Below are 21,847 nucleotides of genomic sequence, written 5' to 3' on the forward strand. Positions count from 1 at the left end.
TGGGATTTAAAAGCAGTGTCTGCTGAATTCTTAGGAACTGAAAAATGCCTTGTCCTGGGAATATGAGCGTGGAACCATCGGCTTTCTTATGGCTGAATTTTAGGACCTCTATCTGGTGGAACACATCTGAGCTTCCCTATGCCTCTCAAATTGCATCCCTGTTAGCAACTACCAACTCAGAGACCAAAACTAGTAGTTGGAGACACTAGAGTAAAAACGTGTCCCTACTCTAAGGAATTTCCTACTGTTTCTCATTAAAACTTCAGCCTTTGGGCTTCCTGGCATAATGTCTTTCCCACAGCATTTGCAGGAGGGAAGGTGGGAAAAAGGGAGAAGGAGAAGGAAGAAAGAAGTGAGCAAGCACGCGGATGGTTTGCTCGAGCAAGGGCAGTAGCGTGGAATGTTGGCATGGCTTGCCACAGGGCAAAGGCTGCTTCAATCCAAAATGCCTCTTTCGTCAGCTGCTCAGTTCAGACTTAGAGATACTGTGATAGAGAGTGGGACTGCAGGGTAAGGATGGAGGGGTAGAGATGAACTTGAAAAATAAGCCCATTTGGGGGCACCTGGATGGCTCAGTGGGTTAAGCGTCCGACTCTTGGTTTCAGCTCAGGTCATGATCTGAGAGTCTTGGGATTAAGCCCCGAGTCAGGCTCCCCACTCACCCACTATGTCCCTCCTCCCGCTCATGTGCACACTCTCTCTCGCTCTCTCTAAAATGAATAAATCTTTAAAAAAAAAAGAAAAGAAAAATAAGCCCATTTCTCCCAGGGGGCATCTTAGAGCCATAAACATTAAGTAGGGCAAGCAAGTCGCCACAGAAATGTGGTATGCTGTTTTGGAGTGTTCAGGCATTTGGAAGGGGTACAGGAGGAACATAACATATGTACAGGGATCTTTCTAGATTCAAATAAATATCTGAAAGTTTTTTGGTACATATTTTACAACCTAGAAGCATTTAAAAAAATGCTCTCTGATCTTTTCAAAACTGATTCCCAAGACACAGGGAATCTCAAAAACTGAGAATATCTGAAAAAGTTTCTTAGTGGCTGTGGTTCATTTTACGTGTTGACTTGGCGAGGCTACTGTACTCAAGTACTTGGTCATATATGTCTGCATACTGCTGTGAAGGTATTTTGTAAATGAGACTAGCATTTAAATCAGTAGACTCTGAGTAAAGCACATTACCCTCCATAATGTGGGCACGCCTCATCTCATTAACTGAAGACAGTATGATAAAAACTGACCTCCACCAAGGAAGAAGGCATTCTGCCACGAGACTGCCTTCACACTCCAGCTGCCACACTCACTCTTCCCTGGTCTCCAGCCTCCTGGTCTACCCCCCTGCAGAGCTGGGACTCGCCCGCGTCCACAATCAATGAGTCAATTCCCTAAAATAAATTTCTCTCTCTCTCCCTCTCTCTCTCACACACACACACACACACACACACACACACACACATTATTGTTTCTGTTTCTCTAGGGAACCCTAAATAATACGGTGGTTTAAATCACTGCACTCTGGGGCTAAAAACACACACAAAAATGTACCAGCTTCACAGCATATATAAGCTAGCTCTGCCTAAAAGAGTTAAATAAATTATTCAACTTATTCAGTTGAATAAATTGAATTCAATAAGAACTGAATTACTTTTCAGTTGCTGAGTAAGAACTTTAAGTGTCGTTCGACGGAGTAGGTCACTTTTTAAGGCCCCAAACGCTTAGCTAGATCATAATATTTTAATTGTCGCCAGGGCTCATTAGGATTGTAACAACCTGTCTGAAGGATCTGCAGACTTTTGCGGACTGACAGATTTTTACTGGCCTGGAGACAGCTTATTCACTGTAATCTATTAGCAGCAAGGCAATGCATTATCCCTTTAGACCAGTACAAAGCCTCCAAATCTATCCACATGGAACCAGCCTCACTCAGGGTCATGCATGGCTTTGTGCCTTGCTCTAGACCCTCATGAATCTGTACTCAAGACTAGGACTGCTCCGCCACAATTGTGTTCCTATAGCATTAATTAGCTCATTCCCTAGGTCAATAGGTGAGCTATGCTAAAGTAGAAGTTGTGTTTCCCAGCATATTAATGCTGTGCCTCCCCCTCCCCTCCCCACAAGTAACAGCCACCAAAGGCAAGTCCACCCCCAAAGCTTCGCAGCAGGTTGCAGGTGAATACAGCATGGGACACTGAGCCCGGGGCCTTCCTCTTGGCACAGACTATCCACGTGCTTTGTCTCGGTTCTCTCAGAGCTTTATGCATTTTGTCCTTGGCCTTATGACTCAGCAGCCACAACCTATATACGTCCCTCCATCAAGCTTCCTCCATCCATCTTCCAAAAAAATAACCTACAAAATCCTAGATTTTCATTTTTTAATACTCTCTACAGGTATTCCTGGACTGTTGTATTTCTGTGTCTATTAAGACTCTAACATGACTTTTTTTTATTGTCCTAGTACCTTATTAGGATTGTTACTGGTTTTTTTTGAGTGTTCTGGTTACAAGTGTGTACAATACTGAGTGGTCGGCCCCATCCCTTTTTTTCCTTTTCCATACGTCCCGTGTGTTTGCAAAATATTACGTTTTTCTGGAATGCATGCACCATGTTGGAGCAGGAATCCCTGCACTGTAATTCATTCGTTAACACCCCCAAGCGAACCCTACCTGCCAGATGTACGTGCTATGCCATGTATCCCCGAGGAGGAGAAGAAAAATATTTCGCATCACACACACTAACACTGGTTTATAGCATTTCTGTCAGAAAACATAACATACAAACGTCCTCAAACATGGATTTTCCAAGCAAATGCCAGGTGACTGTTCTGGAATTCTTCTACCCCAGCCCAGAGCAGACTGTGACTCTGTTCTACGGAAGCAAAAATTACGAAGTGACTGTCCCATCGAGTGATGCAATGGCCAGCGGCTGCTGCAACCTCAGTGAGCCCCTCTACCGCTGACAGCAGGGGACCCTTTCATCCCTGCACTCAGGTTTCTGAATAACTCACTTGCACTTTTTTGCTTTATATCCGGACATTTAAAAGACATTCTTGATCAAAGATATCACTATAACCAAATGGCCACTTGAACATGCTCCATAATTTTATAATTGTAAATAATCACAATGGGGTTTCTTGACTGAACATCTCAAAATATGCCCCCAAACTAAATTTTAAAAAATTGAAATTGAAGGGAGTGGTTGCCCTTGGTGTGTGTGTGTGGTGGTCGGTGGGGGGGCGGTGTTTGCCCGTAAAATGTGTCATTATCTTGAAGTGCCTGGGTGGCTCAGCCAGTTAAGCGTCTGCCTTCAGCTCAGGTCATGATCCCAGGATCCTGGGATCGAGTCCCACATCGGGCTCCCCGCTCCGAGGGGAGCCTACTTCTCCCTCAGCCTGCCGCTCCTCCCCGCTGCTCATGCTCTTTCTCTCAAATAAATAAAATCGTTTAAATAAATAAATAAAAGAATGTGTCATTATCTCAAGTGTTTCTGCTTGCTCACCTAGAAACAACAGGTAAGAGTACATCAAAGGGGCAAAGCTTGAAAGAACCTGTATTTGGGACTGCTCAAAAACAAAAGACAAAAACTAAGACACAGAGGTTTGGTACCTTCTCAAATTTCTCATCTCTCTAAAAAAATTCTTAATTCTATAGGTTTTTTTCTTGTGGTGAGAAACATACATGAACTCTATCTTCTTAATAAAATTTTTATAGGACCTTATTGCTGACACATTATTGTAAAGCAAATCTCCAGGATTTTTTCATCGTGAATGACTGAGACGCTATACCCAGCAAACAGCATCTCCCCATTTTCCCCTCCCTTTGCCCCTACACCTACCATTCTATTTTCTCCTTCCAAGAGTTTGACTACTAAGGATACTTTATGTAAGTAGAATCATGCAGTATTTGTCCTTCTGTGACTAGCTTATTTCACTTAGTGTAATTCTTCAAGGTTCATCCATGGTGTTGCCTACTGTAGGAATGCCTTATTTTTTAAAGCTGAATGATATTCTATTGTATATATATACTTTTCTTCATCCAGTCATCTGCCAATGGGCACTTAGATTGCTTCCACCTCTTGACTATGGTGAATAATGCTACAATGACCATGGGAATACAGATAATCTCTTCAAGATCCTGATTTCAATCAATTCTCTTGGATACATACCCAGAAGTGGGACTACTGAATCATAGGGTAGTTCTACTAACTTTCTGAGAAACCTCCATACTGTTTTCCACAGTGGCTGCACCATTTTATGTGCCCACCAACAGTGCACCAGGGTTCCATTTCTCCATGCTCACTAGGATGTGTTACTTTCTGGGTTTTTTTGATAATAGCCATCCCAACAGGTATGAGATGATATCTCATTGGGGTTTTGATTTGTACTTCCCTGATGATTAGTGATGTTGAGCATCTTCTCATCCCTGTGAAAAATGTTTTGCCTGAAGAACAAAGTATTCCAACAATGAAAGAAAATACCACCGTGGTACATCCTGTAACTACATTCCTTCATTTACAATCAGAAGTCATTCCATTCAGATAGATTTTGTTACAAGTCTTAAAAATTATGACATGCTTGGGGGGGCGGAGCAAGATGGCGGAGGAGTAGGAGACCTGGATTTCGTCTGGTCTCAGGAATTCAGCTGGATAGAGATCAAACCATTCTGAACACCTACAAACTCAACAGGAGATCGAAGAAAAGAAGAGCAACAACTCTCTCATCAGAAAAGCGACCACTTTCTGGAAGGTAGGACGTGCGGAGAAGTGAATCCGAGGCGATATTCCGGAGGATAGACGGCGGGGGAGGGGCCTCCGTCGGCCGCTTCTGGCAAGTGATAGAGCCGCGGAGCACAAAATCGGAACTTTTAAAAGTCTGCTCCGCTGAGGGACGTCACTCTGGTGGCTAAGCGGGGGGGTGGAACCCTCCGGGACAGTGTGGTCTCAGGACCCTCGGGGTCACAGAAAGACCGGGGGTGCTTGAGTGTGGCAGAGCTCCCAGGTAACGGAGCAGGGAAGCCGGCTGCAGAGGCGGAGCCCAGGTGCGGGCTCTCAGCTCGGGGTTGCCATAAACTGTGATCCGCAGCACAGTCGGGCCCCTGCTCCTCCAGCAGGGACCCAACAAGCGGCAGATCCGGGGAGACTCACCTTCCTCCCCCGGGAGGAGCCGCACGGGAGTGCACCGCAGGGATCTGCTGGGTTTGGAGACTCCACCCGGGGTCGGGTGCCAGAGATAGAAACGCGCGGTCACAGGCCGGGTGAGCACGGAGTGTGGCTGGAGACCGGGGAGACGGGAGTGACTGACGGCTTTTCTCTGGGGGCTCACTGAGAAGTGGGGCCCCGAGTTCTCGGCTCCTCCGGGGCGGAGATTGGGAGGCCGCCATTTTCACTCTCTGCCTCCAAAGCTGTAGGGAAAGCTCGCAGGGAACAAAAGCCCCGGAGAGCAAACCTGAGCAGATTACTTAGCGGGGAGGGGGCAAGGGCGGGGCAATTCCGCCTCCGGCAGAGACATTTGGGAACCACGGCAACAGGCCCCTCCCCAGAAGATCAGCGAGAACAGCCAGCCAAGACCAAGTTTACCGATCAATGAGAATGGCAGAACTCCAGCGCTAGGGGACTACTGCACATAGAATTCATGGCTTTTTTACCATGATTCTTTAGTCTTTCAAAGTTAATTTTTTTTAACTGTCTTTTTTTCTTTTTTTTTCTTTTTGAATTTTTCTTTTTCCCTTTTTCAACCAACATCTTATCAAACACTTTTTTAAAAAAAAACATTTTTATTTTTCATTTTTAGAGTCATATTCTATCCCTTCATAGTAGTTACCCGTATTTTTGGCTTATATATATAAGTTGTTCTCTCTTTAAAATTTTGAGATAGTTTCTTCTAACAGATTAAAATATACCCTAAATCTCTAGTATATGGTGTTTTCAATTCCCCTGCCTGATCACATCCTCTCCCTTTTTTTCTCTTTTTTTAAATCCTCTTCTTTCTTTTTTTCAAACAACTTCTTATCAATTTCTTCTATAAAATTTTTTATAATTTCCATCTTTACAGTCATATTCCATCCTTTCATCATATCAACCCTTATTTTTGTACATATATAAGTTTTTCTTTCTTTAAAATTTTGGGAGGCACTTTCTTATAAAAGACCAAAATACACCCCAAATCTAGTGTGTGGCACTGATCTATATACCAGCCTGAGCATATTTGATCACATTCTGGTTTTTTGTTGTTGTTGTTTTGTTTTGTTTGTTTTTGTTTTTATCTTTATCTTTTTCTTTTTTTTCTTTTTCTTTTTTCTCTCTTTCCCTTTCTTTTCCCACTGCTTCAAGTCTTTTCTGATTTGTTTAGAGTATATTTTCTGGGGACGTTGTTACTCTGCTAGCATTTTGTTCTCTCATTAATCTATTCTCCTCTGCACAAAATGACAAGATGGAAAAAATCACCTCAACAAAAAGAACAAGAGGTAGTACCGACTGCCAGGGACCTACTCAATATGGACATTAGTACGATGTCAGATCTAGAGTTCAGAATCATCACTTTAAAGATACTAGCTGGGCTTGAAAAAATATGGAAGTTATTAGAGAAACCCTTTCTGGAGAAGTAAAAGAACTAAAATCCAACCAAGTAGAAATCAAAAAGGCTATTAATGAGGTGCAATCAAAAATGGGGGTGCTAACTGCTAGAATAAATGAGGCAGAAGAGAGAATCAGTAATATAGAAGATGAAATGATGGAAAATAAAGAAGCTGAGAAAAAGAGAGATAAACAACTACTGGATCACGAGAGCAGAATTCAAGAGATAAGCGATACCAAAAGACGAAACAACATCAGAATAATTGGGATCCCAGAAGAAGAAGAAAGAGAGAGAGGGGCAGAAGGTATAATGGAGCAAATTATAGCAGAGAACTTCCCTAATTTGGGGAAGGAAACAGGCATGAAAATCCAAGAAGCACAGAGAACCCCTCTCAAAATCAATAAAAATAGGTCAACACCCCGACATCTAATAGTAAAACTTACGAGTCTCATAGACAAAGAGAAAATCCTGAAAGCAGCTCGGGAGAAGAGATATGTAACCTACAAGGGTAGAAACATTAGATTGGCAACAGACCTATCCACAGAGACCTGGCAGGCCAGAAAGGACTGGCAGGATATCTTCAGAGCACTAAATGAGAAAAATATGCAGCCAAGAATACTCTATCCAGCTAGGCTGTCATTGAAAATTGAAGGAGAGATAAAAAGCTTCCAGGACAAACAAAAACTAAAGGAATTTGCAAACACAAAACCAGCCCTACAGGAAATCTTGAAAGGGGTCCTCTAAGCAAAGAGAGAGCCTAAAAGCAATATAGACCAGAAAGGAACACAGACAATATATGGTAACAGTCACCTTACAGGCAATACAATGGCACTAAATTCCTATCTTTCAATAGTTACCCTGAATGTAAATGGGCTAAATGCCCCAATCAAAAGACATAGGCTATCAGACTGGATTAAAAAACAAGACCCATCAATATGCTGTCTGCAAGAGACTCATTTTAGAACCAAAGACAGCCCCAGATTGAAAGTGAGGGGGTGGAAAACCATTTACCATGCTAATGGACACCAAAAGAAAGCTGGGGTGGCAATCCTTATATCAGACAAATTAGATTTTAAACCAAAGACTGTAATAAGAGATGAGGAAGGACACTATATCATACTTAAAGGATCTATCCAACAAGAAGATCTAACAATTGTAAATATCTATGCCCCTAACATGGGAGCAGCCAATTATATAAGCCAATTAATAACAAAAGCAAAGAAACACATCGACAAAAATACAATAATAGTGGGGGACTTTAACACCCCCCTCACTGAAATGGACAGATCGTCTAAGCAAAAGATCAACAAGGAAATAAAGACTTTAAATGACACACTGGACCAAATGGACTTCACAGACATATTCAGAACATTCCACCCCAAAGCAATGGAATACACATTCTTCTCTAGTGCCCATGGAACATTCTCCAGAATAGATCACATCCTAGGTCATAAATCAGGTCTCAACCGGTACCAAAAGATTGGAATCATTCCCTGCCTATTTTCAGACCACAATGCTTTGAAACTAGAACTCAATCACAAGAGGAAAGTCGGAAAGAACTCAAATACATGGAGGCTAAAGAGCATCCTACTGAAGAATGAATGGGTCAACCAGGAAATTAAAGAAGAATTAAAAAAATACATGGAAACCAATGAAAATGAAAACACAACTATTCAAAATCGTTGGGATGCAGCAAAGGCAGTCCTAAGAGGAAAGTATATAGCAATACAAGCCTTTCTCAAGAAACAAGAAAGGTCTCAAGTACACAACCTAACCCTACACCTAAAGGAGCTGGAGAAAGAACAGCAAATAAAACCTAAACCCAGCAGGAGAAGAGAAATAATAAAGATCAGAGGAGAAATCAATGAAATAGAAACTAAAAGAACAGTAGAACAGATCAACGAAACTAGGAGCTGGTTCTTTGAAAGAATTAACAAGATTGATAAACCCCTGGCCAGACTTATCAAAAAGAGAAGAGAAATGACCCTAATCAACAAAATCATGAATGAAAGAGGAGAGATCACAACCAACACCAAAGAAATACAAACAATTATTAGAACATATTATGAGCAACTCTATGCCAGCAAATTAGATAACCTGGAAGAAATGGATGCATTCCTAGAGATGTATCAACTACCAAAACTGAAGCAGGATGAAATAGAAAACCTGAACAGACCTATAACCACTAAGGAAATTGAAGCAGTCATCAAAAATCTCCCAAAAAACAAAAGCCCAGGGCCAGATGGCTTCCCAGGGGAATTCTACCAAACATTTCAAGAAGAATGAATACCTATTCTTCTGAAACTGTTCCAAAAAATAGAAATGGAAGGAAAACTTCCAAACTCATTTTATGAGGCCAGCATTACCTTGATCCCCAAACCAGACAAAGACCCCATCAAAAAGGAGAATTACAGACCAATATCCCTAATGAACATGGATGCAAAAATTCTCACCAAAATACTAGCCGATAGGATCCAACAGTACATTAAAAGGATTATTCACCATGACCAAGTGGGATTTATCCCTGGGCTGCAAGGTTGGTTCAACATCCGCAAATCAATCAATGTGATACAATACATTAACAAAAGAAAGAACAAGAATCATATGATCCTCTCAATAGATGCAGAAAAAGCATTTGACAAAGTACAGCATCCTTTCTTGATCAAAACTCTTCAGAGTATAGGCATAGAGGGTACATACCTCAATATCATAAAAGCCATCTATGAAAAACCTACAGCGAATATCATTCTCAATGGGGAAAAACTGAGAGCTTTCCCCCTAAGGTCAGGAACGCGGCAGGGATGTCCACTATCACCACTGCTATTCAACATAGTATTGGAAGTCCTAGCCACAGCAATCAGACAACAAAAAGAAATCAAAGGCATCCAAATTGGCAAGGAAGAAGTCAAACTCTCACTCTTTGCAGATGATATGATACTTTATGTGGAAAACCCAAAAGACTCCACCCCAAAACTGCTAGAACTCATACAGGAATTCAGTAAAGTGGCAGGATATAAAATCAATGCACAGAAGTCAGTGGCATTCCTATACACCAACAACAAGACAGAAGAAAGAGAAATTAAGGAGTCGATCCCATTTACAATTGCACCCAAAACCCTAAGATACCTAGGAATAAATCTAACCAAAGAGACAAAGGATCTGTACTCAGAAAACTATAAAATACTCATGAAAGAAATTGAGGAAGACACAAAGAAATGGAAAAACGTTCCATGCTCATGGATTGGAAGAACAAATATTGTGAAGATGTCAATGCTACCTAGAGCAATCTACACATTCAGTGCAATCCCCATCAAAATACCATCCACTTTTTTCAAAGAAATGGAACAAATAATCCTAAAATTTGTATGGAACCAGAAAAGACCCCGCATAGCCAGAGGAATGTTGAAAAAGAAAAGCAAAGCCGGCGGCATCACAATTCCGGACTTCCAGCTCTATTACAAAGCTGTCATCATCAAGACAGCATGGTACTGGCACAAAAACAGACACATAGATCAATGGAACAGAATAGAGAGCCCAGAAATGGACCCTCAACTCTATGGTCAACTCATCTTTGACAAAGCAGGAAAGAATGTCCAATGGAATAAAGACAGTCTCTTCAACAAATGGTGTTGGGAAAATTGGATAGCCACATGCAGAAGAATGAAACTGGACCATTTCCTTACACCACACACAAAAATAGACTCCAAGTGGTTGAAAGACCTCAATGTGAGACAGGAGTCCATCAAAATCCTAAAGGAGAACACGGGCAGCAACCTCTTTGACCTCAGCCTCAGCAACTTCTTCCTAGAAACATCGCCAAAGGCAAGGGAAGCAAGGGCAAAAATGAACTATTGGGACTTCATCAAGATAAAAAGCTTTTGCAAAGCAAAGGAAACAGTCAACAAAACCAAAAGACAACCGACAGAATGGGAGAAGATATTTGCAAATGACATATCAGATAAAGGGCTAGTATCCAAAATCTATAAAGAACTCATCAAACTCAACACCCAAAGAACAAAGAATCCAATCAAGAAATGGGCAGAAGACATGAACAGACATTTTTCCAAAGAAGACATCCAAATGGCCAACAGACACATGAAAAAGTGCTCAATATCGCTTAGCATCAGGGAAATCCAAATCAAAACCTCAATGAGATACCACCTCACACCAGTCAGAATGGCTAAAATTAACAAGTCAGGAAACGACAGATGTTGGCGGGGATGCGGAGAAAGGGGAACCCTCCTACACTGTTGGTGGGAATGCAAGCTGGTGCAGCCACTCTGGAAAACAGTATGGAGGTTCCTCAAAAAGTTGAAAATAGAGCTACCATATGATCCAGCAATTGCACTACTAGGTATTTACCCCAAAGATACAAAAGTAGGGATCCGAAGGGGTACGTGCACCCCGATGTTTATAGCAGCAATGTCCACAATAGCCAAACTGTGGAAAGAGCCAAGATGTCCATCGACAGATGAATGGATAAAGAAGATGTGGTATATATATATACAATAGAATATTATGCAGCCATCAAAAGGAATGAGATCTTGCCATTTGCAACGACGTGGATGGAACTGGAGGGTATTATGTTGAGTGAAATAAGTCAAACAGAGAAAGACATGTATCATATGATCTCACTGATATGAGGAATTCTTAATTGCAGGAAACAAACTGAGGGTTGCTGGAGTGGGGGGTGGGGTGGGAGGGATGGGGTGACTGGGTGATAGACACTGGGGAGGGTATGTGCTCTGGTAAGCGCTGTGAATTGTGCAAGACTGTTGAATCTCAGATCTGTACCTCTGAAACAAATAATGCAATATATGTTAAGAAAAAAAAAGAAGAAGAAGAAGAAGGTAGCGGGAGGGGAAGAATGAAGCGGGGGAAATCGGAGGGGTAGACGAACCCTGAGAGACGATGGACTCTGAAAAACAAACAGGGTTCTAGAGGGGAGGGGGGTGGGAGGATGGGTTAGCCTGGTGGTGGGTATTGAGGAGGGCACATTCTGCATGGAGCACTGGGTGTTATGCACAAACAATGAATCATGGAACACTTCATCTAAAACTAATGATGTAATGTATGGGGATTAACATAAGAATAAAAAAAATTAAAAAAAAAAATTATGACATGCTTAAAAACTGTGACATGTCTTAAAAATTATTCCAGCTTCAGGGGCGCCTGGGTGGCTCAGTCGTTAGGCGTCTGCCTTCGGCTCGGGTCGTGATCTCAGGGTCCTGGGATGGAGCCCTGCGTCGGGCTCCCTGCTCTGCGGAAGGCCTGCTTCTCCCTCTCCCCCTCCCCCTGCTTGTGTTCCCTCTCTCGCTGTGTCTCTCTCTGTCAAATAAATAAATAAAAAATCTTTAAAAAAAAATTATTCCAGCTTCAAACAAAGAGAAAGACAGACATCAGGGTCAAGGGGTTTTGGACATCCCAGTGCCTTCAGAACTCAGCCCTCCTTCCCCAAGGAGGACCACATAATATTGTACAGCAACATCTGTTGAGCCTGAACAAGGTAACTCTGAAAAGTACAATAATATCCAAGAGCAAAAAAAAGGAGTAAAGAGAGACTATCTTTGGGTCAAAAAATACTACGTACAAACTTGCAAGCAGAAGTAGGACAATTAAAGTCCTAATTTAGGGTACCATGCAATCAAATGCTCACATCAACATGGATCTTCAAAGTGAAACTATACCTGACACTTGAATTTACCCTGGCACACTCACAGGTAGGAAACTAGGGATGCACACTGGAAATGGTACCTTTCCCACCTCCATGCTTTGACCTTCACAGAGGATGCAAAACAGCAATTTCCACTTAAAATCTGAATTTTTCACCCTTTTTTATAAGTTGGCATCACTGACAGCACTGGGCCTATCATCCAGCATGACAGTAACTCCGTCCTCCCAGGTAAAGTGGAGGCTGGTACTGGGCCCAGACTCTCCTCCACCAGGTCAATGTTACCCACCCTGCCCCAGAGCCTCTGACTTTGTGAGCCTCCCTCCATTACGTCAGTCACACCCCACGGGATGGTAAGAGAAGGGAACCTGGAGGTCATCTGACAGGTGCCCAGAGTCTCTCCCTGGAACTACAGCACCACCACAGGAGCTAGAAGGACATGACTTCTGCATCGAAGACAAGAGGAAACTCTCTGAATTTAGTTCATCTGCTTGATTTCTGACCACCGGCAAGAGTTGGACCCAGACTATCCACCCATGATTCTTCCCACTCTCTATCCTCACTGATGCTCTCACCCCTGGGTAGAGATAAAGTGGCCAAGAAACTTTGATTTCTGACAGGGTTCTGTTTTAAAACACCTGGTGCCTAGTGCAGTCCTGGAGGACATGTGGATATGAAACATATTATTTGAAGGAAAGAAGCAAGGAAGGAGGGAGGAAGGAAGGTAAGGAGAAGAGAGGCAGGAAGGACGGACAGATATACAAAAAGGCAAGAAGAGTTTCTTCTGTGGATAAATGACAAAACTGGTAGCAATTTACGATGAACTTCTTTCACAGAATTATGCCCCCAAGTGACACAGACAAGACTGATACGCAATGAAAAATAAACTAACGTTTCCAATCCTGTATTGTTTTTGAGAATTTCAAATTCTTTTAGAACAGTCTATCTCACACTTGATTAACATGCAAACCTTACTTTAAAATGTCTCCTTTGGGTTCCAGAGTTGATGTAAATATTGTTTATACCATGTTGCTTAACCATGAACAAACGTAAACCAGAGAAAAACTTCTTATAGCACCAAAACATTTAGAAGGCCAACATACTTGCAGAATCAATGAAATCAGAATTAGTAACATTCATCTACTCTGAAACAAAATCGCCATCGCCCACCTCACTATGGTAGTGCAGCTTGCGAGTGGCTCTTCGGGGCCACAGTGATGTGACCAAAGCCCCACCCTCCCGTCACTTTCTACTGAGACCACAGACCACCCAACACACTGCGTTGTCAGCGACTTCCACGAGCAGATCATCCATCTACTGTTCTGCCTTCCTCATCGCCCGTAACAATGAATGAAACAGCTGCTCCTCAATCTTAACCACAAAGGCAGGCTCTGAAACGGTGTGGCCAAATCTGTAATCTAGGAGTCATCCAGGTGAGTCCAAATGTGCACACATTCGTTTGTATTATATTTCATCAAAATGAAAACAAAAATGTTCAGTCTTCTAAGATTCCCAAGTATACATGTAAAGATCCTGAAAGGTCTGTGTCTCCTGATCTGAGAAACACTCTTGACATGAAATGTCCACAGCCTGGGGGTATACACCAGGAGGTAGTTTTTCATTGATTATACTGCAATCCCAGGTCCTTCAAGTATCAGAAACTCCTACATACTTAAGAAAGTGAGACAGTACGCTCCTTGGAGGTCAGGGTCAAGTCTACAAAGTCTCTCTAGTGCCTAGGACACTGGCAGGCACACTGAGTGAATAAAAGAAACATGTTTGAGCTACTGCATCTGTAGATCTTTTTATAAGACATACAAAGTCCTTAAGGGTTAAAATTCACTATTCTGCTTTTATAACTGCTCTGACAAAAGCAATTATAATTTGGGAAATCCCAAATATTTACAAGTTAAAGCAATGGAATTCTTTTTTGAGGAACTAATTCTAAGGAAATCATGTGTCATACATATATTCCCCCATGACAACTTCCCTGTGGAAAATAGTGTTTGCTTTCCATTTTACAACCTGATATAAGACTAATAGCATCAGATAGAAGGAGCCTAAATACTCATGATGAGGAATCTCTTCCCATTTCTTGCTTCCAACTACATACTGCAATGGGGAGCTACCTAAGCAAGTTACCCATGAAGCAAGAATGTATACTGCATACACCATTTTAGGAGGAAAAAACCCAGGCATTTGAATCTCTTTCTCATCACCTACAGGGACTCATTTCTGCTGTCAGCCTCCAAACCTCCATTCAAGGCAGATCAGTGCGATGCAGCTACTTCCATTTTTCAAATGAAGTAAGATGATGTAACCCAGGCAGAAATGAAGAAACAGGCAAAAATTTCTCCATGCTCAAAGTGACAGGAATAGTATGACCATGAATTTGAACAGTGATTTTGGAGAGGAGTCAATCAAAACTTCAGGTTAAAAGACAAGCTAAAAGAACAGTCTATTGTACCTGGAGGGTAGTCTTCCCAAGGACACCCCATTTTAAGCCTTTTTCTTTGTGTCCACACCATAAGGGCAGGATAAATAATCTCTCATCAAAACCTGAGAACAAAGCACTGAACAATCAGTGAGATTTCACAGTCTGCACAGGGCCTCTAACCATCTGGCCAGACAGATATCCTCCAAGGACAGGATGGCCAGAACATGTTTCTGGGGCCGGGAGGCCAAAATGAAATCATTACCTTGAGATAAAATTCAAAGATCAAAACCAGGAGGGACCACCAGCAAGGAGAGCCCATAAAAGCCAAGCCATGCAGACTCCTACAAAGCCCAGGAGCAAGGCTCACAAGATTCAAGGCAGAGCTGTGGTTTTCTCAACAGACAGGTTTCTCCCATTTAGCAGCAGGGTAATAACACACAGAATTATAATAGAGGGTATACTAAAGAGGAAAAAAGGAAAAGCAACAGACCAACAACAGTTAGAAAATAAATATCTATAAAGACTCCACTTCTGAACCCAGAAAAAGCAGAGAATTCTGCAAAGACTGTGGTCAGAACACTGATAGATCCCAAAGCCAGGGCCAGAAGTAAATACCACCCTTAATCAAAAATGGCAAAAACACCCTTAATCTCTTCCAGTACTGGGGTCCAACCCACTGTCACGCCTCAAGGCTGGAATAAGTCTTCATCTCCTTGGATGAACACCAGATAATATTCCTGACCACATGAGTGAAAAACGTATCTTCAAATACTACAAACACCATCCAAAGCATCAAGATGCTCACATTCTGAGGATTTTCAAGAGCTAAAATCAAATAGAGCAAGAGCTGATTTGCCTCTCCCATCTCAAGGTGGCTCATGGCCATGAACTCGTTCAGTGGAAAGAGAGGGGAAACTGAGGCACTATCCAATCTGTCCATCTGTCTGTTGATCTCTGTCTTTCCCTTCCCCTCACCTGTCCCCCTCTCCTGCTCCCTGTCTCCAGCCCTCTCTCTGAGTTTATGTTTCTCTGCCTCCATCTACTCTCTGCCCTCCCATCTTATGAAGCACATTACGGAAGAGAAGGGGGTGCGTGAAGCAACCACGTTATTAGGAAAGAAGGCGATCAGACTGGAAAGGGCTAACATGGAACCCAAGAAGGGGAAATGTAAAACAAACCCTGACCAGTGTGGAAACTATCCTTCTGCCTACTTGTAGCTACATGTTTTAAAAATGTCCTCCTTAAGTAGGATTGGTGTTCAGCCATTGATCTCTTTCTCTTGATTTTCCTAATCATCGCTACAGTTATACGGATATGCTAAAAAACTCTGTTTTTGACAATCCATATACAGCTCACAAGTCGGTAGTTTGGGTTCTTCTCAATTAAATTTATGGTTTCTAAATGATCAAAATAAAAGCCTCCCCTTCAACAGTGTGTATGTAGGAAGATCAGAAACTATGAGAAACAGCTGACCACACGGGATGGATTTCGGTGTCTGAACAACAATGGCAGCCTAGCCCTGCCTGGCAGGTCACCAATCACACTAAGGCCTATTACATTACAAGCACCACCCTGGCTCGGTCCCTGATCTGGCCACTGTGGCAGTACCCATACCCACGCACAAATCCACTGTGGTGCTGGTATCAGCTGGATCCTCACGTTTCTGTCTGTGAAAACATGCGGTTCTACGTTGATTTATCAAAGTGAAATCAATTCACAAATAACACTTAAAATTGCAACAAATGGAGCTGAGAAAACTGAAAAGCTTCAGGTCCATCTAGAGGAGAGAGTTCTGCCATCCCACTACCCCTGGTCAAATGTTCACACACACACACACAAACACACACACACCCTGTTTCCCTCTCCTTGCCAATCTTGGAACACCATGACCAGCTCACACCAGAACATTAAAAAAAGAGAGAGAAAGAGAGAGAGAGCATCAACAAAACAAAAAGAAAATGCACATGACATCAACTGCATTCTCAGTATATGAATCAAGGAATGAAAGAACACCAGTTTATTCTGTTCATTTTGCAAACATTTACTGAGCACGTTTATTAAGTACCTACTAGGTACAAAACTCTCTCTCATAACACCCCTGGCACAAGAAATTGGCCCGACTAGGTTATTACAAGTCTGTTCTCTATCTCTCACCCAACATTTTCTCCCTATTTCATGGAGTGTTCTTGGCCCTGTACAATCTTCCTTCCTGAATGCTCTTCTAGAACCACATCACCTTGCCCATTCTGGTTTTACCTGTTGGCTGACCTAATTCCAGTTCACTGGGAAGTGGTGATGGCCATCCTGACCCTGTAGACGATTTTCACCTGCCCAGCACAGGCTAACAGGTCACTTGACTACTGGGGACATTCCCCTTTAGGAGAAGGAGTCTTTCAATCTTCCAAGAAAAAACCAACTTGAGAGTGAGCTGACACACATCCCAGAGACCATTTTCATCCTTTCACGGTGCAACCTTATTTCTTCTCTAAGATCACAATATTGATGACTGGGGAGTTTAACCCAAACTTGCTTAATATTTTTATACCAGGAGCTTGAATGGTCTTACAAATGGAAATTCTGTCAACACCACCACATTTTGCCTTATAGGAGCCAAACATTCTTTTTTTTTTTTTTTAAAGATTTTATTTATTTATTTGACAGAGAGAGACACAGTGAGAGAGGGAACACAAGCAGGGGGGTTGGGGGGGGATAAGAAGGCTTCCCACAGAGCAGGGAGCCTGGTGCAGGCCTCGATCCCAGGACCCTGGGATCAGGAGCCAAACATTCTTATATCTGATACCTGATCTTCTCAACCTGAACATGAAAACCCCGTACATAAGCATGGGACAAGAAGCCACCAGGGTTAAGATGGTGTGTCAGATGAATAACAAAGCCACCAGATGAAATGGCACACTTTCCTAGAGAAACAATTTTCCCACTGGAGGAAAGTATAATGTTTTATATTAAAATAAGCCCCGATATATCATGGAGTAAAAGGAACAAATATATGACCAAAGACAGCTCCTGGTTGCAGTAGTCAGTTGGGCTATGTCCACTCTATATGGAATTTCTTGCAAATAACCCTCTTGCCTTTAAATGTTCTTTGATGAAATTTTTGAGAAATGGTTCACCCACACTATAAACTTCCTAAGGGCATGAACTACATCTTAGCCTTCTCTTTGTCCCCAGGGACCTAGGGGAGGACCTACAACAGCATCTGGCACAAAATAAGCACTCAATAACGTCTATAGAACTAATTTGACTGAAATAATGCCAACGGCCTTATCGATGACAAAAGATTTTTACCACATTTGGATGAGAGGAAGGGAAGGTGAACAGCTGTATGAGGAAGTGGAATAGAAGCAATCGAATTTACCAAAAACAGTTACCGGCTGCCATGGTAACAATCAGATGAAGCAACTCAGTTTAGTTCTTTTCCACTTGAACAAGCACAGGAAGGCAAATATTGTACTTGTTAATCTCCAATCACAAGGGGGTGTGACTTAAAACACAAGTCTACCAGGTGACACTGGTGCCCATTAAATTTAATAAACTTTGAAGAGTTTGGAAAGGCATCATGATAATAACAGTATCACCAATAACATTAAATCCTGGTTTCTATACTGATACTAAGAAGACCATCCTAATCATTTCAAGGTTAAGTGTCAAATATTTGTTGCTGAGACTTGACAACTGTGAAAAGTAGATCTGTGTGTGGGTGTGCGTGTAAACCATGGTGTGGGTTCACCTTTCCTGACTCTTAAAATTGTTACCTTTTATAATTAGCTGGACCCAAACCAAGTTAGAGATAAAAGATAATTCCAAGAGTATAGTTTATAGCGATGCTTACATTTTTCTACTTCCCTGGTAGAGACGTTGTATTTTAACTCATTTGTAAATAATAGAAAAGATGGGTATCACACCCACTTTCTCTACACCATCCGTCTCATACTTGCAGTGAGTCACTCTCCATGCCTTACTCTCTAAACTGGAGGGAGGAGCTGGGCAGAGGAGGAAGTGGGACTCCCAGGCCAGCGGGTCCAAGCTGTGAATGGGTGTGCAAGACCACTCACCCTCTAGGGCTATTTGCTTTTCTGAGTCTTATGACTAAGATATGCAAGCTGCCAGCCAAAATGATACCTTTCAGTTCTTAATAATGACAGCCAGAGCTCCATAGGCTTTCAATCATAATCCAAACCAAGAGCAGAAATACATTTTATAGCATTAACATTTTGGAGTGCCTGAGGAAGAAGTGAAAATAGCAGTTCAAGACATACCATGACAGGAAGGCGAGGACAGAGCAGATTACTCTTGAATAAAACCTGAGCATCTTTCTCTCAGTGCTCTGCCCCTGCGGGCATTCCCTTTTCCCCTGAGAATTAAGTTAGTAACTTGGTATCATTTCTGTCTGAGCCAGAGAGTAGAGAATTTATTGTATAATTTTATCATTTTATTCCATTGTATAAAAAGCAAGTTTTTCAGTTCAACAACATATGGGATCAAATCCCTGCTCTTTCATTAACCAGTCAAGTTCCTTAATGTCTTAAAGGTCTAAATTTCTGGGTCTAAGTTTCTCCATCAATCAGAGAAGAAAATCCACCTCCAAGGGCTGTTGCAAAAATTAAATGAACGAACTCTGTAAAATGCCTAGTACGTAGTAGGTAGGCATCAATGAATACATAAGTCCAGCAATATAAATGCCCAACATGTTTTGTCTTCTGTGTTGTAGGAAAACAACAAATACAAGAACTACTACATATGAAGGACGCCAGTTTGGCAATCCGTCACTCGTAGCTCCGGGGTGCAGCCAGGGGGCCTTGGTAGAAGGTGCGATGAGATGTGGGGAGCGCTCCTAAACTCCTGTCTGGGAACCAACTCTGGACGCTGCGGATTTCACTGTGGCCCAGGTAATTAACAAAGTGACCTTTGCAGGGCTCAGAAATGAGCAAGTGAAACTTTCTCCCCAAACCCTGACTCTTAAACGCACTCCCTTTCTTCAACTCTAGGGGATCTCCTCTTGGAATAGAGTCCGTGGACGGAGAAAAGCAACTCACAAAGAAAAGTAGGGTCCAGTGGGTCTGCCCACTCCGCGGGTTAAGAGGGAGATGGCAGCGCACCGGGGAGGGCAGATAACCCCATCCTCACCTCCCGCCCTCCAACCCACACACGCACCTGGGGATGAATTTGGCCTCGTCTCCAAGTCGCGCCTGGAAGTCCTGCCAAGCCTGGCCCGGACTCGCCCGACCCCAGGGGGCTGCCAGCGCGTCCCCGTCGCCCTCGTCCTCTTCGCTGTCCTCGAAGTCGGGCCCCGCCTGGGCTGAGGCGGGCGCGGGGTCCCGGGGAGCCCAGCCTCGGCACCGCCCCCCGCGGCGGAACCCACTGAAGCCGCGCGCAAACTCCTGGAAGGTGATGGCACCGTCGCGGTCAGCGTCTAGCCGCTGGAACACGGCCTCGGCGTCGGCCGGCCGCACGCGCAGCTCCGCACACAGCGCGCCGAACTCCTCGCGCTCCAGGCGCCCCGAGCGGTTCGCGTCGCAGGCAGCGAAGACCGAGCGCAGGTGAGACAGCTCCTCCCGGTCCCCGTCCGCCTCCATCCTGTCCGGCGAGGGTAGCCCAGACGGCTCTGGAGCGCGACGGCGCGCGCGGCCCGCCGGGGCAGCGGCGACGGCGGGAAGTCCGGGGCCACCTGCTGCCGCAGGGAGCCACGACGCGTTGGCCTCGTCCGGCGGGTTCGGCCACTTGCAGGAATGTCCGGGCGGGGCGGGGCGCCCGCCGGGGGCGGGGCGCTCCGACGCTGGTCCGGCGCGCGGCCCCCACCGGGCCCGGGAGTCCGACTCTTGAGTACAGCGCAGCAGCGCCTACCCCAGACCGAGCGCCCGGCGGGCCTGTCCTCACACTTTCCGGGCGGGCCCGGCTCCGCCCAGCCAGGTAGGAGGGGCGCGTGGAGCGGCTTTCCGCGCTTCCGAAGCCCGCTGTCCCTCCTGTGCCAGGTTCCAGCCGGCTGAGCCTGGGTTGGGGCCTCTTGGACTTCGGATACCCGGCCAGAACCGGGGCTGCAGCGTTAGTGTTACCAGGCCCTTCGAAGTAAACAGTTTGCTCGGGTAAAGCCAAGAGCTAGCAGGAGTGTGCAAAGCTAACTGGACAAAAAGAAAAGGAAGATAGGGGTACGATTCCAAACTGGTTAACGTTATGTGTATTTTAGTCTCTTGTAATTCCGGAACATGAGTAAACGTCCGCATATACAAGTTTTCTTACAAACTAAACTACAAGATTTACCAGAACACCCCATTTTCTGATTTTACTGGCTTTCCTTAATCCATGCCCTTCCAACATTAAGTTCCAACCGGTTAATACACATTAGAAATCACATAGATCTTCCAGATCCCCGCATCCAAATAATTTTTCTCAGTCCTTGTCTCCACCACCTGAGAATTAACAACCAAAATGCTTTGGCAGGCAGCGACAGTTAAAGACTAAAGACTTTTTTTTTTTTAGATAAATATTAGGGAAACCATATATCCAAGTGCATATTACCCTTTGATTTTAAACACTTACTTCATCGGGGCTATTGTTTCTTTAATACTGACTGCTTAATGGGTACAAGATCTTAAAAATTCAACCATTTTGATTTTTTTTTTTTTTAATCTTACCCTGTTTCCAAGAGACCCTCACTCTGTCATATGACTTATACATATGTTCTCTTCCGTGATTCTAACAGCCTGTGAAAATGCATTTGGGTTGTTTTTACTTTATTTACATTATCCATTCCCTCCACGCTTTAGACTTTCTTTTATTTACTGACATTTCTTTTAGTTATGACTCTCTATTTCCATTTTTATCTCATTCTGGATTTTCTTTATTGCTTATTACTTTGATTTTTTTTATTATGATTAAAATAAAGTAGGGGATTTGACAGACATCCCTCCAGGCCGGTGTTCTTAAATATAAGGCTAAGTGCTAACCATCTGAGGAACTGTTAATTCTTGAATAGTACAATAAACAGGGTCAACGCTCAGCATCTATCAAGCCGTAAATACCACTGATAATCACCATCTGTAAATTTAACTGGTAAATTATGAGAGACATTCCATTCGAGGCCCTGGTCTTAGCAATCTAATTGCTAAGTGAATATAGTTCCATACAAGTGGACATTCATGATGAAATGAAT

General features: G+C 43.3%; 1 protein-coding gene across 1 annotated transcript in view; it reads right to left on the bottom strand.

Annotated features, from left to right (window-relative positions):
• RASEF (RAS and EF-hand domain containing) overlaps positions 1 to 20,375 on the bottom strand; it is a 90,853-nt gene extending 70,478 nt beyond the window's left edge. Inside the window, exon 1 of the mRNA XM_021677925.1 lies at positions 19,852 to 20,375. Coding sequence (XP_021533600.1) covers positions 19,852 to 20,273 — 422 coding nt within the window. The 5' untranslated portion in view covers positions 20,274 to 20,375. The remainder of the gene's footprint in view (positions 1 to 19,851) is intronic.
• Positions 20,376 to 21,847: the final 1,472 nt, after the last annotated feature.

Source organism: Neomonachus schauinslandi, chromosome 13 (assembly GCF_002201575.2).
Source record: "Neomonachus schauinslandi chromosome 13, ASM220157v2, whole genome shotgun sequence".
Lineage (NCBI taxonomy): Eukaryota > Metazoa > Chordata > Mammalia > Carnivora > Phocidae > Neomonachus > Neomonachus schauinslandi.